At 36.1% G+C, this 23,237-nt stretch overlaps 1 protein-coding gene across 9 annotated transcripts in view; it reads right to left on the bottom strand.

Moving 5' to 3' along the window:
• Positions 1–23,237, bottom strand: part of LOC308187861 (cilia- and flagella-associated protein 47-like) — a 307,333-nt gene that overhangs the window by 276,519 nt on the left and 7,577 nt on the right. For 8 of the 9 annotated variants that reach the window (XR_013944960.1, XM_080576253.1, XM_080576256.1 and 5 more), the window contains exons 3-20: positions 22,475–22,590; positions 20,724–20,862; positions 19,034–19,262; positions 18,216–18,376; positions 17,087–17,220; positions 16,275–16,510; positions 15,396–15,588; positions 11,232–11,445; positions 10,712–10,864; positions 9,029–9,218; positions 8,810–8,906; positions 6,329–6,545; positions 5,432–5,676; positions 4,312–4,442; positions 3,010–3,132; positions 2,064–2,195; positions 966–1,043; positions 255–399 (exon numbers count right to left, since the gene is read on the bottom strand). Coding sequence is in view for 8 of the 9 variants with exons in the window: in XM_080576253.1 (XP_080432379.1) it covers positions 255–399; positions 966–1,043; positions 2,064–2,195; positions 3,010–3,132; positions 4,312–4,442; positions 5,432–5,676; positions 6,329–6,545; positions 8,810–8,906; positions 9,029–9,218; positions 10,712–10,864; positions 11,232–11,445; positions 15,396–15,588; positions 16,275–16,510; positions 17,087–17,220; positions 18,216–18,376; positions 19,034–19,262; positions 20,724–20,862; positions 22,475–22,590 (2,933 nt within the window). In the remaining variant the exon portion in view is untranslated. Of the gene's footprint in view, positions 1–254; positions 400–965; positions 1,044–2,063; positions 2,196–3,009; positions 3,133–4,311; positions 4,443–5,431; positions 5,677–6,328; positions 6,546–8,809; positions 8,907–9,028; positions 9,219–10,711; positions 10,865–11,231; positions 11,446–14,434; positions 15,372–15,395; positions 15,589–16,274; positions 16,511–17,086; positions 17,221–18,215; positions 18,377–19,033; positions 19,263–20,723; positions 20,863–22,474; positions 22,591–23,237 lie in introns of those variants that run through there. The other variant, XM_080576258.1, reaches the window with a different exon arrangement.

Below are 23,237 nucleotides of genomic sequence, written 5' to 3'. Positions count from 1 at the left end.
AAAAAAAAAAAAAACAGAAATCTACAGGCAAACTGTCATTTTCCAAGTGCCTTTTTTTTTTTTTTTTGGCAAGCATCATTTTATAGGCAGAATAAACGGTCTCATTTTAATTTATATTAAGCAGCAGTTTTAAAGTAATCATCTTAGGTTTTCTGTTAATCAGAAAAATTGTATACCAGAAATAGTCTTACAGATTTTCTCTTAGCATTATCCTATTCTTTATTTAATGAAAGCTGATATACCAAAGCAAATACCTGAATGGTCTTTAGCACTCAATTTAAAATCCTTATACTTGAAAAAATCAAACTCCACTCTGGTACGTGCCTGTCCTTTGTTCTGAAGCAAAAATGGAATTGATTTTGTAGAATCAACATAAACACCACCAAAGTCAAATAGTTCCTGTAAGTTTAAAGAAAAAAAAAAATGAGGTCAAACCCATGTGAAGTCAACTTTGTAAATGAACAGCATGTGAAAAATATAATTGTTCAATGACTCAGAATTTATAATATATTAGGCAGACATCTCAATTAATTAATTGTCTTGCCTAACTCTTATCTTTAAATTCTTTCCAAGACATCAAATGCAACAAAGTCTAGTTACACCATCAGGAAAGTTCTCCTCATTCAGTAAACAGATCAGTGGATTCACTTTTCCCTATCCTATACTTTTCTCTATTACTACCTTAAAGAAATCTTATCCCTTTTTAGTGGTTTGTTTTTGTTTTTTTACAGGTGTTCAAGTTCAAAGGTTAAAGCTGTTATCATTTAGTGAAACTTTCATATATACATTTATTTTTTTTTAATTTCTGTTCCCAAGTTCTCCTCTGTGATGATTTTCTCAGGAAGTTAGTACAGAAAAAAAAAAAGAAGACAAGGAAAACATGAAGTAGGAATGAGCCACTTTGACATCAAGATAAAGCAAAACACTACTAATCTTACCAGTTGCTACAATTCCTTCATACTTACCACATCAATCTTTATTTCAGGGGTCTCTACAAATCCAACAATCCTGAGTACTAGTACTCCCGAATTTCGCACTGCTACCTAAGTTAATGGAGAACAGGGTGATTGTTGACAAGATCATTTGAACATAACAACATCATCAAATCTGTCAAAATTAAATGAGAAAGTGAAAGAGAAAAAAAAAAAAAAAGGTATAGAAGAACCAATAGTGCCTTTGTGGTATACCATATCTGGATAGTCATAGTTGTCAATAAAGTTTCAGGAAAGACCATTCTTCTGCAGACAAAAATAATGCTGCACAAGGTTGTATCATTAGAATGAAGTTTCCTCTAGCAGAAGAAAGCTAAGTGGATGAGTTACATCTATTCAGCAGCTGTGAGGATTGGAAAGTATACCTGAAGACAAATTGCTTGAGGGAGCTGCTGGCACAAAGTAGATGTTGTTTTGAGCAGTGTTTGTTAGAAGTGGGAAGAAGAATGACTAGTAGGTTTAGTGAGCATAATGTATGCAGCCAAAGACGACAAAGAATCCAAGATTAGAATCGGAAAAGGTAGCAAGGATCAGCCTCATAACAGAGTCCCTTTTTTCTTCCCACTTATCTGACCAAAGACAAGCCGACGAAGCGGGCATGCAGAAAACAAAGTAGGATTAGATCTTTACTGCACTCCTATTATCAGACCAACTTTACTGGTAAATTCATCTCCAAGATAACCTTTTTGTAATGTTCATGAGAAGTAGTCAAGAAATGAAAAACACTGCAGTATTTCAGTCCTGCTACTCAATAAAACACAAAAACTGTGCATATGTCTACATGATCTTATGAAAACAAGGAGATGTTAGTTTCAGCAGCTTGCCAACAGTATGCTATGAATCATCTCAACTGAGAGGCTGTTTAGTACTTCAGAGCAGTACTGAGACCAGAGTAACAGAATGGCTTACTAGCTATCAACAGCTGTAAGAAAACATTTTTTTAAGTATTAGAACACTTCAGATAAAATTCAAAAGATGCTCAGATGCACACACAACTCAACATTCAAACATCTCCACATACAAACATGGAACATAACACTCAAAAGCCAAAACTCATTCAGTTTTGAATACCTCCACTCTTGTATCAAAACTCATTTTTGCATTTGGAGTAAAAAGGATTTTGAGCTCAGCATGGCCTCCCACAGGTACCACCCCGTCATGAGGGGTGATCAGCATTCCAGGCAGTGGATTTGAATGAAGGACCTTCAAAAGCAAACGTATTATTAATAGTATTGGGGAAAAAAAAATATCACTGCTAAAAAAATACATTACTATATCTATCACAAAGATTTTATATTCTTACAAGGTGAACCTTTATAACATATAATAAACAAATTACAAATCCAAATAAAACAATCACATAGTACCAAAATAAAGTATGAATAACAGTTCTGAGGATTTTAATCAGAACAATTCTATGTCACTATATAAGTATAGCAAATTATTCTGTGATCAGAACTAATGAGGTTAGGTTTACTACTAATTCATGACTTATGTGTTTACCTGCTCCGGCTCACCTCTTACCTAATTCACATTACAGCCTACCATGCTCTTAGCTGTTAATCTAGCAAAGTAATCACATTTGCTGTGACTGGTCTGAGTCTACGTATGCATTGACGGGGCAGTCAGTATGAGAATAAGATGACCAGCCAGTTCACTTTCTCAATACAAAAACATCCAAGGTGTAAATGCCTTTTTATAGGGTACACCAATATGGGATTCTTCTTTCACCTATGGTTTTTATGCAACTTCTAGAATCTTTTCAAGGAGTTTTTATCTCTTTGTGAGACACTATCACTTTGTCAGGTTTGGATTGGTGGATACACAGACACATAGGGACAGAATTCCTCTTCACATAAATCTTTTTTCATCTGAAAACTAGACAAAAAATGAAGCAGTTCTATCTGAGAATATCTATAACTGAGAATACAAAGCTGCAACACGATCTGATAAAATGAACTCCCTCCTCCTCCCCACCCCAAAGTAATTAAACATACTAAAAATAATTTTAGTTTACTTGGAAGTAGGCATGATTGTATCCTGTGTTTTGAAGAATGGCTGTCTTACAAGTAGATAAACCCATTGGACAATGACTGAACGGTATCCTTTGTTCTATAAACTGAACTTTCGTGGTACCAAGCTGTCAAAAAAGAAGAGAAAGCAAAAACAAGCAAACCAAATAACATATTACTAAGTATAAATAAATAATCAGCCTTATTTTCTTTTCATCACACAATAAGTTAACATACCTCTAGAAATGTATAAATTAGAATTGTTTAAACAGAAAAATATACATTTTAAAAATGTGACAATATTTAGACAATATAATGAATTTATCTAGATTCAAAGTTAATAGATTCAAACTCAAATACATTTCTAAGTTAATTTAAAGATAAATAAAAATATTTTAATTAATTTTAATACCACAAGCTCCATGTTTTTTTTTCATCTCAAATGTGTGAGCAGGACAAGATACTTTTTAATAGCAGTAATTTTTTAATAGCAGTAATAATGCCAATATTCTAACTTGCACACAGCCTGATTTTAGTTATGACAATTTCCAAGGTTTCAAAGGAAAAAGCTACCATGAAATGCTACCAGTCATATCAAAAGGAAGGGGGAAAGTCTTATTTGCATTCAAAATGTTTACATATAGAGCATGCAGCCATCAGAATAGTTAAAAAAAAAAAAATTTAAATCATTCTCATTCACACTTCCTGGCACGTAACATTACGTACCAAATGATTCACCAAATTTCTTATTTCTGGAAAATCTCTTATTTTGTCATAGGATTCCTACTATAAATTTATTCTATTCCACCTTAAAATAATTTGAGATTCTCTTTGCCAGTGTTCAGAAAATTATCCAGAACATTTCTTTTCAAAATAGCAGAAAACATGCTCAAATAACAGGACAAAATTATGTTACAGCCAATCCACAGTAGTTATGCTGAAGCTATTCATACTCAAAAAACTTTCTATTTTTCTTCTCCTTGATTTGTATCCCTTTAACATGCATATAAAGAACTATCATATCACCTCTCAACCTTTTTTTAGCTATACTAAGCAAGCCAAGAAGAACAATTACATATATATAAAGACCACTCAGTTGTGGTGCCAAAGGAAGTATATAACCACAGGCAAGACAAAGGCAGTCTTGCCTTCTCCATCATTTCTTTGGAGCAACACTCTTTTTGTAAATATGTCAAGGAGAAACCACATAAAATTAAAAATTTTTGAATGCTCAACGAAAGAAACATATTTAAGAAATTGCTTGTTAAAAAAATTTGCTTTTCTAAACCTGTTGTATGATGTGTTACCTTTGCAAAACATTTCAGTTTAATTGTGTTTCCTTTACGCACACACAAGTTGAATTCTCCTGCTTCTGGGGAGTTGAACCCTGGATGCCAAACAACTTCACACTCTAAGTCTCTATAGGGCTCCACAAAGCCTAAATAACATGAAGAATTATTATAGTCATACACATTTACAATTATCAAATTATGTTGTATAATTACAAATAACACAAGCACATTAAAATCAAATGACTTTCTATTATTGAACACAAAGCCTACATTTCAAAGATGTTGAACAGTATGATGAATTAAATAAGGTTAGTTACTGAATTCTCATGTCAATTGCTTAACACCAGTTTATCAGCATCCTGCAGTAAAACACATTCAAAGTTCATTGATTTTTTTTGGCCTCAAATTACCCAAATATTAAACTTTAACAAAAATTGTAAAAGAACAGACAACCCTTCTGGTAGACTAATACCTCTGGGAACGAGCATATGGTTTTTCTTGCTTGCAATTGATTCTGAACTCAGAATCAAAATATCTTATTTCTCAAGAATCAGTGCACACCAAGCTCCTCATCTAGCCAAATCTTTTCTGCACTGAATAAAGCCAACTCGGTTAGTAGTTAGTTTTTTAAATAATGAAGCTCCAACATACTCTTACAGAACACTGTCTTTCAAAGGAAAAAAATGTCTCACACACTTCTAACAAATATTGATCCATACTGCAAGTGAAACTAATTCCAGGCTGAATTATATTTGTGTCACTCACACTGTCTACATCAAATTCTAGCAGCTTTATTCATACAGAACTTTTGGAAAGCTCCTTAAGAGCAGTGTGATGTTGCTAACTGCCATTAAATGGCTGCCTCACTTTTTACGTATCAGCAATTTGAGCTCAGAAAAATGGCTACATGAGAGCTGCTTGTTGGACACAGAAACAACAAACTGGACTTAGCACATGCTAGTAGGGTTTACATAGGGAATGCTGCTCTGGTATTAACGCTCTGATCTGGTACTACTTTGGGGATAAACTGATGCTGAACCAAATACAGAGTTTATAGAATCACCTGGATGTTTGTCTTATTTAACATTATTGACATTTAATATACACGAATACATACTGTATTTGCATAGCATACCTTTGGCTGGCTGTATAGAAAATGCAGTTCCTTTATCTGTAGTTACAGGTTTCCAAGTAAACTCAGCAGAATGGTTTCTGGTATTGTATACCCTGACAGTTGTTCTAAATTCTGTCTCTGCCAGGTAGCCAGGAATAGGATTTAAAATCAGTTCCCTTTCAGACAACTGAAGTTCAACAGACACTGCATTTGCAATGACCAGCACATGCCCAGGATGTTTGTTGTTTATTGTGTAAGTAAAAGATCTGTAGTATAAAAATAAATATTTCTCAATAGCATTTTTAGATTTATTATGCTGTAGTCAAAGAAAAAATTATGTGAAATAGAATCATTAGGAAGAAAATACAGGAAACAACTGAATATGAACACAGTTCAGACTGACAAGAAAAAAGCTATCTGTAATAGATTCGCATGTAACTTAAGCCACCTGAAAGGTGAAAATCATCCCATAGGATTATCAACGTCATACTGTTTGTTCACAAAAGCATTAGTAAAATGAGAATTCTGTCTTGACACCAGAGATATAGAAAATGGTGTGCCTATAAATTTACCCAGAAGGAAGTGTATCAATAGATACAAGCACAGATAGAGAGATGCAAGACTAACAGAGCACAGTATTTTCATAAAGTTTCTCCTACCATATAAAGTATAATTGCACAATTTTTACTGATATACAGGTGGCACTGTGGTTATATATGCTTTTGCCACAACAGACTTGAAAGAAAGAAAGAAATATAATAGAAATTTTTTGCAACATAAATCTGCATGTTATTGATATTACCACAAACCAGTGTTCACCAAGTATAATTACACCAAGTTTAAAATAGCTGCACATTTTTCTTTATTCTACTACTGCAAATTAATTATGTGAAACAAGATAAATATAAGAAACCTTACCTTTTAAACATTCCAAGCTCGTTTGTCTCAAAGACTACTGGAATATAAGTCTTTGTAAGAGGAGGCACAACCTGACACAGTGGACTTGTCTGCTCTAGTTCATCTATTTCAATCTCAATTTGTATCCATATATGGACTAACAAGTTATTGACAATATGTAGTTTTCTGGCAGTTGTAGAGTACACACAAACATCACCAAAGTCCATAGTAGAAGGACCTGGAACATAGAAGAAATAAGATCTTCAACATTAAATGGTAAAAATTAACATAAGGAAACATAACTACTAAAGGAAGCATACTAACTAAACTACTAAGGAAACACAACTACTAAAAAATTCTGATCAAAACATTTTAGTCCCCCAATTTACTGACTTAGCTAAAACAACCCTGTGGTGGAAAAAAATCACATTTAAATTTGGAAGTATATATCTTCCTACCTATTGCAACCCAAAAGTCAACACCAATATTTATTTGTTAATTCAGTCTTAGACAGCTATTTAAATTGGAAAAGCAAAGTGTTAATGACAAAAGGCAATATTAGTAAATCTTTTTCTTTAATTAATCAGATATTTAACTGGCTAGACAACCAACAATTAATGATAAGAGTATTTTATTTTATTTGTTCCTTGATATGTGACAATTTGGTTTCATAATACATATAATTTTGTGGTGACAAAATGATTTCTCTACTGTATTTACTGCTATCACTGATATTTATCTGGTCTGCAAACTTCAGTGCTTATTGCACTAATCAAACATTTTATAAAACCGTATGTACTTTTTCTATTTATATGGTTATTTTTATGGTATTTATGGTTTACTTTTCCCCAAATATATCAGTATACACAGCTAGAATATTGAAGTTCTAGCTTCACTGAAAATTAAAAAGACAACCCAGAAAGTAATGAAATTTTTCATTTTGAAGCTAAAAAATATGACCTGGTCTTATGACCTTAAAACAGACCTGTTTTAATATCTATATTAGGTTTATGTGGCAATGTTTTGGTAGTGGGGGGGACTGCAGGAGGGGCCTCTGTGAGCAGAGCCCAGCAGCTGCCCCATGTCAGAGCAGAGCCAGCTCCAGTCGGCTCCAAAAGGGACCTGCTGCTGGCCAGAGTCAAGCCAGGGAGTGATGCTGGGTGGGCCTCTGGGAGAGCACAGATAAGGAAGGGAAAAAACACCATGCAACAGCAGCTGGGAGAGGGGTGAGAAATTGTGAGAGACCCAGCCCTGCAGCCCCCCAGGTGAGTGCAGCAGGAGGGCAGGAGGTGCTCCAGGCAGGCAGCAGCAGTTCCCCTGCGGGCTGTGCAGGGAGAGGCCCCCGGTGGAGCAGGCTGTCCCCCTGCAGCCCATGGGTCCCACACGGAGCAGATCTCCACACTGCAGCCCGTGGAGGAGCCCACGTGGAGCAGGTGGATGTGGCCTGGAGGAGGCTGCGGCCCATGGAGAGCCCCCGCAGGAGCAGGGGGTTTGGGGGGAGCCACCACCCGTGGGGACCCATGCTGGAGCAGTCCACTCCTGAAAGACTGTACCCCATGATATGGACCCCTATTGGAGCAGTTCTTGACATGGGCAGCATCCCCACGCTGGAGCAGAGAAAGAGTCTGAGAATGAGGGAGCAGGAGAGACAAAGCGCTATGGACTGACCACAGCTTTCGTTCCCCCTTCCCCTGCACTGACCAGGAGGAGGAGGCAGAATAGAGTTTATTGAGGGAAGCTGTTTTTAGTTGCTTTTAGTTCTCTAGAAGAGAAATAAAAAGACTGCTCTAGTCAGATATTAGTTGGCAATAAATTATATTAACCTGCTTTATGCTGAATCTGTTTTGCCTGTGACAGTAATTGGTGAGCGATCTCCCTGTCCTTATCCTTGCCCTTGAGCCCTTTTCCATGTTATTTTCTCCCTGTATTCCTTTGAGGAGAGGAGGGAGTAGGAGAACAATGCGGTGGAGTTTAGCTGCCCATCGGGTTGAAATCACCACAATCCAACGTGTTGTTAATAGATGAACCCCTCACAAACTTTAAAAGGCACTCCGCATCACAGAGCTTTCCACCAGAATTATTTTGGAGGAGGATCCTGAAGAAGTTTTACTCTATTGGGCCATCACTATTATCTCAAAGAAACATTCTGAAGACTCCCACAAACGTTGATGATATTAATGCTGACCTAGATATTACCCGATACAAGCCATAAGAGTATGAGCAGCCCTCATATTATGCAGCATACATTTCTGCATAATGGGCCATACCATAACGGGTCTTTAAAGAAAGCTCTCCTTTCACACTTCTCTTTCACACTAATCGTATCTCCCTATCATATGGTGAGTACAAAGCTTCAGTTAAATACTAATGTATATATCAAGCTACCACTGAATTAATCTATTTTCTATTTAAGGTGAAAAATTATGAACATACATTGTGTTACTACAAGTAAGTGCTTTTATAACAACTATATGTGTTTAGTAACCAAAGTAAAAATCTTACCAATTAGTATTTGATGAAGCTGTTTGGGTGTCAAAGTTAGACTACAATCTTCCTTCTCTTGGGTAGAAGATGGCATAACACGAAGCCCACTCCAAATCTGGGATAAGCACAAGACATCTTCTCAGAACAGAATCAAAATTTTTATTCTTTATATATATATATATATACATATATGTTAAACATTTTATGCTGACGTTATTACTGAAGCATTTAACTTACTTCTTTGATTGAAGATTTAGAAGCACTTGCTGCCAGTCTTTGACTAGTTAATAGGCAATTCTCATCTAAAGGAAGCATTTTGAACTGTAACTCCTCCTTGTGAAAATCTGTGATTGAGATCTGTGGTGACACAAGTCCTTCTGCAGGTTTAAGGCCTATGTTCACAGAATTATTATAAATATAAAACTGCCTGTAGGCAAGGGAAAAAAAAAAAGAATAGGGAAATCTAGAATTTTGAGCATTTTATGTTCTACACATTAAACTACCTAAGATTATTTAATAGAACAAATAATACTTTAACTGAGAATATTTCATTAGAAAAAAATGTAATAAATGCATTTAAAAGTCTTTTATATCTTTTATTTTATTGTTTAGACAAGGACTAACAACCATTGCATGTTTATGGATGCTGCCTAGCTAAATGTGTTACAAGCATTATGGCTACCAGAATGTAATTATATCATGTCTAGAATATACCGTAAAGAACAATGATGTTGTAAAGTCAAACACTTAAAAGATAACAAATGACAAGATTACAAAGGATCCTTTAACGTGTATGTCTGAGCTGGACCACTTACAGCCTAATTTTCTGATCAATTAACTTTTCTTGATCAAGGTTAAGCTCCAATCAATTTCACCTGCAACCATACAATTTTAAACTTCCAGAGAACTTACACAGATGTCTCATATCAAGTATTTAGAAAATTATACTGATTTCAATAACAACCATAAATTCATCTGGTAATTGTGAAATGTGCCTTTCTGTTCTTGCTGCTCTTGAAACACACCTTGAATATGTTATGGTCGTATAAATTATGGTCATATAAACAGCACAATACCAGTGCTTTCCAAGAAAACCATATACCCTGTGCATGCAGAAAAAAATACAATACATCCATCTCTGCAGGCCTTGTTTGAATCATGACATATGTACGCAGAACAACTTAAAATTGAAATTACAGCAATAACCCTCTGCCCCTATTCATTTTTAAATAACGAGTTTTGAGACTTACCAGTCTTAAGGTATTACTTCTCTTGCCTTAGAAGGTTTTACAGGCTTCTATTTTTTTAATAAAATTTATTTTTTAATAAAATTAAAAGCATCAGAACTGTCATGTAAAGTTTTCCCAGACTATAGTTTTCCAAGGTTTGTTCCACAACATACCAAGCAAATATGATAAATTCTTACTCCATAAATTTGTGTTAGTTAAGGCTAGAATGCCAGTACAATCCTTTGATCTTCTCTGTTACACTACACAAGTTATATTATAACTCACATATTGAACCCATCACTATGGGTGAGCTAGACATATTGATTAGACATACATACAATTTATTATATATAAAAAAAAATTCCAACACAACCATAAACACTTTTTTGCAAAGAGCCATAAGCAATTCTTCTTAAAACCTGGTATCTTAAGTTCATCTTAGGTTTTATTTCAAGTTCCATGGCCCTGAACATAGTAAGTTTTACCCTGGAAGTAATCTCTAAATGTCTAAATCAACGTTTGACCAAAACTGGTTTTGAGTACTTTATAAATGAAGATCCCAAGACCATAAGCATTTCTGGATGTGATAAAATTTGGCATAAGATTGGCACCACTAAATCTATTCTGCATGTATATATATATTTTTCATACAAGCCTCAAGTATTTATTTATCCTTCAAACAAAGTCTTACCTGGTGGCATCTTTCTGCAAGCGACGCTGCCTTAAACTTGAAATGAAATTGGCATAGTATTCCTTGTGTACTTCTTTTAACAGTCGTTCATAGTCAGTATAAGAAAACTGTGGATCTATGTAATTATATCTCTCAGTCTTCGTAAAAATAGTCCTAAATATTTAGAAAGAATCACAGTTTCATTATTTGTATTAAATGATTCTGGCTTTTCTTAGAACTAAAATATATTGATTTTGCTACATATATATTTCACCCCAAACATTCATTTTTTCACAGCTTATTATTAATATTTGACCTTGTAAAGGCAACCATAAAATGAAACACTGAAACTGTAATAGCTACATTTGTAGTTTCACACAAACACACCAAAAAAAAAAAAAGGTACAAGAGGTTCAAGGTTAATGAATTTCAAACAACTTTCAGCCTGAAAAAAAACAGTAAGCTGTCATATGAGTCTTAATCTACTGTGCAGTATATATAAATGATTATTTTTAAATATTATATTTGCTTAATTTGTTACCTGTATTTTTTATTCCGTTCGCTAGGCCTAATGCTGGCTGAGCGGTCATTAGGAAAAGCTATAAATGCATCACCCTTATAATTTCTGTTTATCTGGTGAGTATGGATTTGTGTTTGGGTTGATTTAAGTATTGCCACAGGTGCAATATCAGTGCACTGTCCTGTGCCATCAGCTACAAATTGTCCAGTTGCATTGGAAATCATTGGTGTTATACCTTAAAATTCAAATAAAACACATTACATACAATTATACCAGACCTCTCGAAACAAAATTCTATAAGTATTTATATATTTATATAATTCAAGTACTATATCAGACAAAACATTTCATAATTTACAATGGTTCAGCCAGCAACCCAACAATCAGTCATCCATCCTACTGTTTTCCTCAGACATGAGGGCCATAACAAGAGCCAACAACTTTTACCATAGTCAAACAAATACTGGAGCCCAAACCACTTCTGTTGTGTCCAGCTGGGGCACTTTGTCTTGCATGTACACACAACCACACACTTAGAGCCACAACTGTGACGACACTGTCTGCAGTGTCCTAAAGCTTGTCACAAGGGCTGCAAAAGCAAGTTTTTGACAAAGACTCCCAAGCTACCACAGCTTAAAAGAGAGCTCAAATATTTTTCACTGAAATTTTAGAAAAGCACGTATAGATCAGAGGAAAATGATGACAGCAAAAAGTCCTTGTGTTTGCTCACCTCTCCTTATACAAAGATACATGTTTAAAGCAGCACTAAAAATAAATAAATAAATTATTGGACTGCACCTTCCTCCCCCCATGAAAACTGATACATTAAACACAGTAGTTCTATCTACTTTAGCCTTAACCCTAATTTGTCTAAAATGGCTACAAGAATAACTATTTTCTGTTGTCCAAACTATTGAAGACACACAAGCAAGCACACAAACTTAACCACAGAGACTGGGAGAAGTGAACAGGAAAACATAGTCCGTTGATATAACGATCTAAAAAACTTCACATTCCCCCCACACCTCAGTGAAGCTTAAAAGCAAAACATGGGTATCAGTAGCCTATATAACAGAGATATTCTTCATAACATCTTTATTAGCCTGCAAGCTGGAGCAGAATGGGGTCACTAAGAGAATAAATGGTAGAAAACAGCATTTAGAAAAGCTGACAGCCACTAAGGGCATTGAATGTGAGAAGGAAATAAAGACGTATTGATAAAGTTTAAACTCTGACGATCATTACCATTTGAAAAAAATTATATATATATGTAAAAATATGCATGTGTGTATGCTGCAAGTGTTTATGAGCGTACATTTTACATACACAACTGACACAGAGAATGCTGAGGTACTCAACTTTTTTGCTTCAATCTTCACCAGAAGTGCTCTAGCCACACAACCTAAGCCATCGAATCCAAAGGCAGGGACTGGCAGAATAAAGACCACCACTGCAGGAGAAGAAGATCAAGTGCAAGACCATCTAAGGAACCTCATGAGATGCATCCAAGGGACTTGAGGGAACTGGCAGATGAAGCTGCTAAGCCACTGTCCATCATATTTAAATGTTGGGGCAGCCCAGTGAACTTCTCAATGACTAGAAAAGGGGACACATAGGCCTCATCTTTAAAAAGGGGGAAAAAAAAAAGACGACCCAGGGAACTACAGGCCAGTCAGTCTCACCTCTGTGCCTGGCAAGATCATGGAGCACATCCTCCTGGAAACTGTGTAAAGGCACTTGGAAAATAAGGAGGTGACTGCTGACAGCCAACATGGCTTCACTAAGGCCAAATCTTGCCTGACAAATTTGGTGGCTTCCTATGACAGGGTTACAGCATTGGTGGATAAGAAAAAGCAACTGACATCATCTACCTGAACTTCTGCAAAGCTTTTGACACTGTCCCACACAGCAACACTATCTCTAAATAGGACAGATGTGGGCTTAACAGATGGACCACCCAGTGGGCAAGGTTGCTGGATGGTTGCACTCAACAGCTCAAGCATCCAAGCAGAGATCAGTAACTAGTGGTGTTCCTCAGGGGCCAGTACTGGGACCAGCACAATTTGTTGGTGACACGGACAGGGGGATTGAGTGCACCCTCAGGAATTTTGCTGATGACACCAAGCTGTGCAGTGCAGTCAACACACTGGAGTGAAGGGATACCATCCAGAGAGACCTTGGTAGGCAGGCCTGTATGAAACTCAAGCAGTGCAGCAAGGCCAAGTGCAAGGTCCTGCACCTGGGTTAGCACAATCCCAAACATGAATATAGGCTAGGCAATGAATGGATAGAGAGCAGCCCTGCAGAGAAGGACTTAGGGGTACTGGTAGGCAAAAAGCTTGGCATGGACCAGCAATGTACACCTGCAGCCCAGAAAGCCAACTGTACCCTGGGCTGCATCAAAAGGAACGTGGCCAGAAGGTCCAGGGAGGTGACTCTTCCCCTCTATGCTGCTCTCTTGAGACGCTGCTGGGAGTGCTGCATTCAGCCTAGGGCCCCCAGCCTGAGAGACCTGAACCCATCAGAGCAGTTCCAGAGTACGGCCACAAACGTGATCAGAGGTCTAGAACACCTCTAATACGAAGACAGGCTGAGAACGTTGAGGTTATTTAGCCTAGGGAAGAGAAGGTTCTGGGGGGACCTTACAGCAGCCTTTCAGTACTTAGAGGGGGCTTACAAGAAAGATGGGGAGGGACTTTTTATCAGGGAAGATAGTGATAGGATAAGGGGTAACAGGGTTAAGCTAAAAGAGTGTAGCTTTAGATTAGATGCAAGGAAGAAATTATTCACTCAGAGGGTGGCAAGGCCCTGGCACAGGTTGCCCAGAGAAGCTGTGGATGCCTCATCCGTGGATGCGTTCAAGGCCAGGCTGGATGGGGCTTTGGAAAACCTGCTCTGATGGGAGGTGTCCCTGCCCATGGCAGGGTGGCTGAAATTAGATGATCTGTAAGGTCCCTTCCAGCCCAAGCCACTCTATGATTCTATACACACATATACAATCAAGAGCTCTTTGGAAATTTATTATAAGTACATATTTCATATGGACTCAAAATATGAACTAAAACATTAAGACGTTGATCCACAGAAATGTATTTTAATTGTACTTTTGATACAGGAGAAACACAGATTCTGGATTTCATACAAATAATCATCAGAAGTTCTGGGAATTATTAAAACTGTAGTTTCTCATCAATTCTTGATTGCCCTAGATATGAAATACCTACCTGAGAGTACCAAAAACGTCCAGTAGCTTATCAACCACTCTGATTCTTGTAGAAAGAACAGCAGTTTTGTAGGCGACTCCACGTTTCATCCAATGACTGCCTGTTTTTACTTCCCCTCAATACTTTCATTAAATAAAATGAATATTGTCTTTCTGTTTTTCCATTAATCAAGACATCTTCAAGTGGGCAGCAGTATGTTAAGGAGTATTCAGCTACCCTCCTCTAATTTATCTACACACAGAAACCAGATGCACCACTATACAGTACAGCGGTGTTGCACTAGTACTACCTGCAGATGCTACGGCACATTTGATGCCACAAAAAGATAAGTTTTCCATGACTGGTTTTAAAATCCAGCAACAGGCTTAGTCAAATCTACTGTTGAGTGGTTGTTCATCAAACAAATTAGGAACATGATACCATGAGGAAAAATTTATCAAGAGGCCAATTACTGTATAACCTGAAATATTTTTAGGCTGTCATGGGCTTCATCGGATGGGAAGAATCAATGGATACAGCCAGCTAGCAAGCAGTATTAACTGGCAAATTCATCTGGCAGTAGTGACTTACAGCCAATAAACAATACCCTGTTGTCCATCTAACTTTTTTCCCCCTGTGCTTTACCTCTCTCTGTTGAAAACTTGAGCATATTAGCACTGTGTAATGGCGTCTGTCAAAAACTGAAACCTTCATTTTCTGATGTATAAAAGTTAAATAAACGTAACGATGAAAAATTATACTTTAGGAGTTCCATTTTTGTTACAATATAAGCCATTTTTTCTTGCCATTATTTCATAGTTTTTTGGATATACATTATAGACTTGAGCATTCTCTCAACTCCCAAAGAGAAATTACTTTTTTAAAAAACTAAAATAGTAAGTGAAAAAATCTCTACAAAAATGTTAAAAGCGTACTTCTGAAAATGTTTTATCATGTAGCACTTATCTTTTTAGTATCTTACCAGGATTAATTTTGAATAGAATGTTTTTTGGCTTAGATTTGCACACACCAATCAAGCTCAGGTATATTTGGTGAAAAGATTTTGTCTTCGAAACCTGTAAATTATTTTTTTCTAGTCCTGTACCAATGATATCAACAACTTGCTTCACTTTAAATGTTCCTATTTGATGCGGAGAAAATGAAAATATCACATCCTGTAAAAGAAAAGTTATGAGACATTATGAAGGAAAGAAAAGCAAAGAGAAGTTATATAATTACCTGTTTGAGTTACTTCCCTCCCCAGTTACTCCTAAAGGTATGTATTTAACCCTGTGCTTTAAAAATGTGCCAATGGCTACACTTAGATTAGCAACATATATATTGCTACATATTAGAACATCAATAAATTCTTACTATCTCATTTCTGAGACACTTTGTTCTCTTGTTTCCCGAGTTAGAGTTTTGTTAAATTATAAATGCCTCCATATTCAACTTAAAATTAACATAGCTTCCTCCATTAAAGAAATATGTTACTCAGGTATTTGTGATTAAGGGAAGGAAATAAAAATAATCCTAACAAAGGTCTGAGTTTAAATTACTCTGCTCAAGTCAGTAAAATTCCAAAAAAAAAGTAAAGCCAGGCAAAACCTGCGTCAAGTTTCCTTAGTACTACAATTATCTTTTCCAAATTTAAAATAATACCTGTTGCTTCCTGAAGTACAGGTAAGAGCATTAAACAACTCTACAAAAGCAGGAAAAAAAAATATACATTTGGCTGATATTAAATATCATGGCTACTGAAATGAAACTATTCTATTTTAATTAAAAAAAATCTACTACTGACCCATGTAGAGTAAAATAATCTGTTTGTCTACATAATCTATGGGAAAGAGGTAATTACCTTTGTAGAACATTTTTTTACTTTTCCTTTTTCAGGAGAAATATTAAAGTGAGCAGTCTTGCGGAAACTGAATTTTACTGGAAGGGACTCAGATTCATTTTTGAGTGTGCACAGAACTTGTGTTTGTTCACCCGAGAAACAGTCCATAAACTTAATAACTGGTCCTGGATTAAAAGTTAACATGACAGGAATCCCAGAACCTTTCAAAGCCAACTCAGTGTGATGAGGATGATTCACTGTATTAGAAAGACACATACACACATAAAATAGACAAAAAACACAATAAACCTTGTCACTTGTTTTAGCTAACAAGCAGAAAATTCATACTATAGTTGTACAGTTGCAAAAGCAGAGCCATACGGTTATACAGTATGATTTATGATGCAGTATTCTATAAACTTTGAACTCAGATAGGCTTACTTATAATGACAGCTAGGTATTGTATTGTTCCTTCATTAAGAAATTTGAGGATGAACAGATACTCACTTGAAAACGCATGGAGCTATTATTACCAAAGTGCTGGTAACTTGCAAACAGCTGCTGTTGTGTTTTTTTTTCCCTCCATTCGAAATATTTACCGTTATATTTAAGTTTTAGGTGTTTACTACTAGCTTTTCTTTCTACTCATGATTAGAACAGATTTTTGTGCTGAGGCTTAAAAGATGCAATTTTTTTTTTATTGATATGAATAAGATAGACACAAGTTTCCCATAAAACTATTAAGTGGAAGATTAAGAAACAAAAATCAAGATATACAATCTTATCATCCAGATATACATTTCTGATAGCGACTATACGTTTCTGTAACATACTTGTGATCGGTGTGGTACCATCACCACAGGCCTTCAGGTAGCCATCTTTATTCCCAACAGCCTCAAATCTCAGAAACAGTACATAATCTTGTTTTGGTGACAAGTCATTCACTCCAAAGGCCTTTTTAAATTTCCTGCAAGAGTCACAATGTCTAATTACAAGATGAAAGAAAAAAAAAGGCAAAAAAAAAAATACACAACATTTTTCATCACCTAATTCAGCTGTTGCTATTGATTACGGCTTTAAATGACCTTTATACTTCCTTACAGAAAATGGAAAAGTAAATTTAACTGAACACTATATGTATGATTATGATACTAGTCATTTGGTATCCTTTCCATTCACATACATCTACAAGAGTTTTCTATAAGCGATTCACGTGCACGTAATCTTTAAAGAAGAGCTTCAGTAAGAAAATTTGCTTTTTCTATTTCTTTTTCTCCCCCTTGCTTGAAGGAGAAATGCTCCTTTACCTCTACTATTTTGTAATTGTAAGGAAAGCTCTCCAAATGTTTCATTCTCTTGGTAATGAAATATCTATTCTTTCCTATCACTGCACATATGCAACATCTTCATGAAATAAGTCTGCAGTCCTGAAAAAGGCATTTAATTCGACACCGCACGACTTCCTCAACAATCTTTAGAGATTCAACATACTTAATTGGAGAAGTAATCAGTTCCCTTTGCAAAAATCTAATAAAATTCTTCAGTCAAAACAAGCTTATCCAATTCCTAGTTCAAAGGCATCCTTAATGAATTATAAGACACCTCCCAGATAATCACTTCTGACTTGGCTTTACCATTTGTAGTATCACACCAAGAAATTTCTTTTAACACACATAAGTATCAAGTAATTAAAAAAATCTGCATATTAACTTAAAATGATTTCTCTAACACATCTCTTTACATAATAGTTTAGACAAACTTTTTTTTTCTTGTTTGTAATTTCATAGAATCATAGAATATCCCGAGTTGGAAGGGACCCACAAGGATAACCGAGCCCAACTCCCGGCACCACACAGGTCTACCCAAAAATTCAGATCATGTGACTAAGTGCACAGTCCAAATGCTTCGTAAACTCCAACAGGCTTGGTGCAGTGACTACTTCCCTGGGGACCATTAACTCACTTTGGACTAAAGCACAACATAAGAAAAGATTTCTCATAAGGTAGCAAGGTTCCTTGATTGGGAAAGCACAGGATCAAAGTGGAAACATCTACATCTTCTGTTTTACTTATGAGGCTTAAATCTTGTAAAACAGCATCTGCACTCCTCTGAAGATCTGTTCCCTAAAAAAATAATCAAAATATGGATATATCAACAGTTCAGCCTGCTCTAACTACCCTTTGGTTTTGCTTTTTTCCCCATGCATAGTTTCACATCTTTCAAAACGAATAGGAAGACATAACATAAATAGTTCCATATCACTCAGCTAATTAACTACTTCTATGTCAATGTTTTTAATTCCCTTTTTTATAAAATGTGATGCTCACTCAGATTACTTCACTGTCAAAGAAAAGCAAGTGAAACTAAGCATTTAACACCTTGGAATACCAAAATATGTTTTGACAACTCCTATATAGCTTCATCATAACAAATCCAATAAATCATAACAAATCCAGTAAATCAAGCATAACCACTCCTGAAAAAAAAAAAAAGAAAAAAAAAAGTGGCAGGGGAGGTGGAGAAGGAAGGAAAACATACTTATCATTAATGCTATGGTGTCACACAGTGAAACAGAAATACTGAAAAAACTTAATTCCAAGGTAAGTATATAGTAAGCAAATGTGCTGATTGTACAGAAGTGACAGGAAGTTTATTGATCAGGAAATAGCATGACATAGAAAACACTGCTAGAAGATGAATGTTGAGAAAAGAATGCAAATGCAGAAATAAAAACAAGTCTTCAACTAAAATAAATTTTAAAAAAAAGAACATTTTCTTACCATCTCTCCTCCAATGCCATTGTCTTCCAGTATTGCTACCCAGTCCATACACTCTGGACTTTTATTGTATAAACATATTTGTTCAGTCTTTGAAGACCCAAAGTAAACCGATCCAAAATTAATGCATTCCAGTACATTTCCACAAGACACTCCTAGAACTTTCAGAATTTGTTCAACCACAACAGCTTTGATGCATACTTCAGTGCAGCCACGTCCTTCCAACTCCACTCTGTCAGTAACAGGTGATGTACAAAAATGTTAGAAATAATCAATTTGTTTTATGCAAAACTAAATCAAATCAAAGCATTTCAACTCAAATTGTCATCTCTCCGTAGATAACCTAAGCAAAAAAAATGTGTACTTGACAATACAACACCTAATAGATATATTACCAATCACAAGGAATCACACATTAAAATGGGAGGTTTTGGGGAGACTTCTTCAATTTTCACTTTTTTTTCCCTCCCCCTACTCTTCTTAGTTGTGTTGGCAGACTATTGTTTGAAACGATAGGAATAGCACCTCAAAAGAATCAGAGATGTCCACAGATGATATATTGCTCTTTTACCTCTGACAGTTATGTCTAGCTGCCTATTTTGGTGTATACTTCACAATTTTCCTCTCAGGCAACTGGGGAAGAAGTTCATCTGAGTAAGCACAGAACTGCTGCTATTCCTTCCTGAGTGCTTATTCATGATGATAGCACAAAACCCAAAGGGTCATATAGACACTGTACAAATCTAAACTAGACTGCAGAAGGCAGTGGCTGCTTAACCAACATAGGGTGATGAAGACAGTAATAGTAGCCTGGAGTTCAAAGAAGGAAAGGCAGAACGTGTGACACTTCGCAATCAAAAGGTTGAAACTCAATAACCAAAGAAACGCCTTTCATATGAAGGCGGATGTAATCGTGATGCCAAATACACATACAAGCTCCTCTGTCAATAACTAATAGAATTCTTCTCGTTTCATTTAATTTCTTTTTCCAATGGGCTACAAAATGCAAGAACAGGAATAAGAGCTCAACTTTAAGTCAAAGATCTTCTTAATTTAAATACCATAATGAAACAGAACAGGAAAAAATAACACACATACCCTTTTTGCTAGTAGAAGAATATAGGATTGAAAAGGACTTTCCAGATTTGTATTAACTCCAAATTCTGACACTGCCTAAAAAGTCTATATTTAGAATTTGAAAGAAGACAAGGTGGGAACTCAAAAATAGTTTATTCTTGAAAGAGGTAATGTTTTTGAATAGATTCCTTCTGTTGAAAATAAGATACACCAATGGACATCATAACGTTTCTGAGACTAGTGAAACACATCCAACCAAAAGAAAAAGCAAAACTACAGAAGGCTGGAAAAAATCAGTGGTGTGGAAGGTACAGAACACAGCATGTAGAAGATGCAGAAGCTCTTGGTTAGCAGCACACAAAGATGTGCTCACATGCCATGTAATTACAACTTGTAAGAAAATTCTAAAAAAACAAACCAGCCAGGTACACCACCTGTGCATCGCTGTTCCATGGAGATAATATAAACATCAAATTCATTTAATGAAACTAAGTGTTGAAGACAGGAATTGACACTTGGGAGCTTTATATATATAGCAAACAAATTCGTAGTAAAATCTTTAGAATTAACTTTAAAAAATGTATAGACCTGGATTCCATCAGCCATACTCACTCACTTTATCACTTCTTTGATGACTCTTGGGACATCTGTACAGATATCCACTTTAACCACCTTTAAAGAATCAGGCTCCACCACTCCACTGGTAGGTTCTATGTTAAGCAAGACAACCCCATCATATGATATCTTAAATGTACCTAAAAGGAATAATACATTACACTTAGAAGTTGTAGATTGATATTTTCCTATAAAACATTTGGATTCACAAATGACATAAAGCAGGCATTTACAAGCAGTACATTTTCTTATGGAAACAGGAAACAAAGTCAACCTTTTTCAAAACTATTTCTAACAGAGTACAGGATTCTTCCCAGGATTTTTGAAATAAAACATCCACGTATCCAATGCAACTGTGCAAGTCGTCACCGTAACAGGAAAGGTACTTACATTCCAAACAGAACTGATTATATCACAAAGCCACTATAAGTAACATTTTTATAAATTTTGGAATATTTTATGCACAGCTCTAGGCAGCCACAGTCTAGAAATTTCGCAAATCCAAAGAGAGATCTATTACCTGCAAATAGCAATACTTTTCATGACTTGATTCATACACTACCCAATTCATTGCAGAGGAGAACAGTTAATCTTTCTCTGTCATACAAACATTTTTTAAATGTGAAAAGATTACTAAGTGTGTATTTCACCAGCAGCACTAATTTTTTGTCATTATAGGTAGCAAGCAATTGTTTCAAATGTTGCAGGAAACACACTGTTTTACCTCAAACAACAGCTGATCTCTAACATGACATCACAAGCAGGAACAAAGTACTCATACTTTTAGCACGAGATACGAAATGCCTCGATTCACAGGCTGCATACAGCACTTCTGCTGGTGTAGTTTATATGATGCCTGCCAGTACAACCTGCTGGGTTCTGATTCAGAGACTACACACACAGATTGAGCAGCTCTACCTTTGTCTGCCCTCGATAAATTCTTCGTTAACTACTGCTTTAATTCTAATTTTGCATGTGGCCAATACTGCAAAACTCCATCATGCAGCCTTCATGTGTCATGCAGCAGTTTAGAACTAGTTCCTATACAATGTGAAAAGTTTCACATTGTGCAAGTTATAAATGCATCTGCAACCAGTGATCAACTAAGATAATGATCAGCTGTTATTTTTACATCTCTCAGATTGGATTCAAGAGTAGAGATCTCCTAAAATTCTGCAAAGTTCCAAATACATTTTTCTTCCCTAGGCAGAAACACAGTACTGCCTACAGAAGGAATGGATCACTTACAAAACACATAGGTAGGTAGCTCAGCACCACCACACAGCTCTCTCACTCCCCCTCCTCAGAAGAAAGAGGGGGAGAAAATCTGTTGGAAAAAAGGCATATGGGTCTGCAGGGCTGGTTCCCTCACATGTTCTCACTCCTCTCTCCCAGCTGCTGTTGCATGGCGTTTTTCCCCTTCCTTAACTCTGCTCTCCCAGAGTCCCACCCAGTATCACTCCCTGGCTCGGCTCTGGCCAGCAGCAGGTCCCTTTTGGAGCAGTTGGCACTGGCTCTGGTCTGACATGGGGCAGCTGCTGGGCTCTGCTCAGAGGCAACTCCTGCAGCCCCCCACTACCAAAAACTTGCCACATAAACTCAATACAAGAACCTTTAGCTGTAATACTCATAATATGCGTAACTCAGAACTTCAGTTAATTCCTACTTAGTCACTGAGGTGTTAACTCACCAAAAAATACATTTCCCAAGATAATAAATATTTTCATAATTCAATGCACATTTAATATTCACCTGATGATGATCCATGGTTAGCAATACTAATCTCTTTACTAATTACTTTACTGTTTGCAGTCACTGTACCAAAATTAATCTCAGACTCAGTTTCCAGATAGCAGCGTGGAATTAATCTGCAGAGAGAAGGCATGGTTATATTCTCCCCAAAGTTGAAAATACATTTGCATTTTTAAACAAATTTGATTAAGCACCACGTTGGAAGAGTTCTGCTTTTCTTCTAGTCCTCCTACTAATGTTTATGCAACTCACTCCAGTAGTACAACACACATAGAGGACACAAAAGACATTTAATTTAATAACTAATGACTGTAACTTTAAAAGAAAGTTATCCTCAAGCAATTAGTCAAAATGGAATATAGACATTTTTATTTAACTCTAAATACTTTATTGTCATACAATGTACTTTAAATAGTTTACTAGAAAAGTGTTCACTGTATTGAGTTGGTTGTATCACCAAAGTTAACATTCCCTATATTTCATTGTCAGCTGCCTGAACTAAAAGCAGGGAAAAAACATGCACACCAATTTCAATTTACAGTCTTCTTGTTTTATAGATACTTCACATGGCTTCAGCAGAACTCGTTAAAACATAGGAAGCGTATAATGACACAAGTTCTTTCTGTTACTTATTTAAGAGCCTCAGCAAGCATGACCACTGGATTGGGTACTGCTTAGACTTAATGAAAAGCTACTACTTGCTTCAGCAAACTCGTGAAGCCCCCTATTTCTAATACAAGCCCACGTTTGACATCATGTAAAA

The sequence above is a fragment of the Anser brachyrhynchus genome (genome assembly GCF_964034855.1).
Source record: "Anser brachyrhynchus genome assembly, chromosome: 1".
In the NCBI taxonomy this organism is placed as follows: Eukaryota; Metazoa; Chordata; class Aves; order Anseriformes; family Anatidae; genus Anser; species Anser brachyrhynchus.
This window is presented reverse-complemented; position numbering and strand designations above follow the sequence as displayed.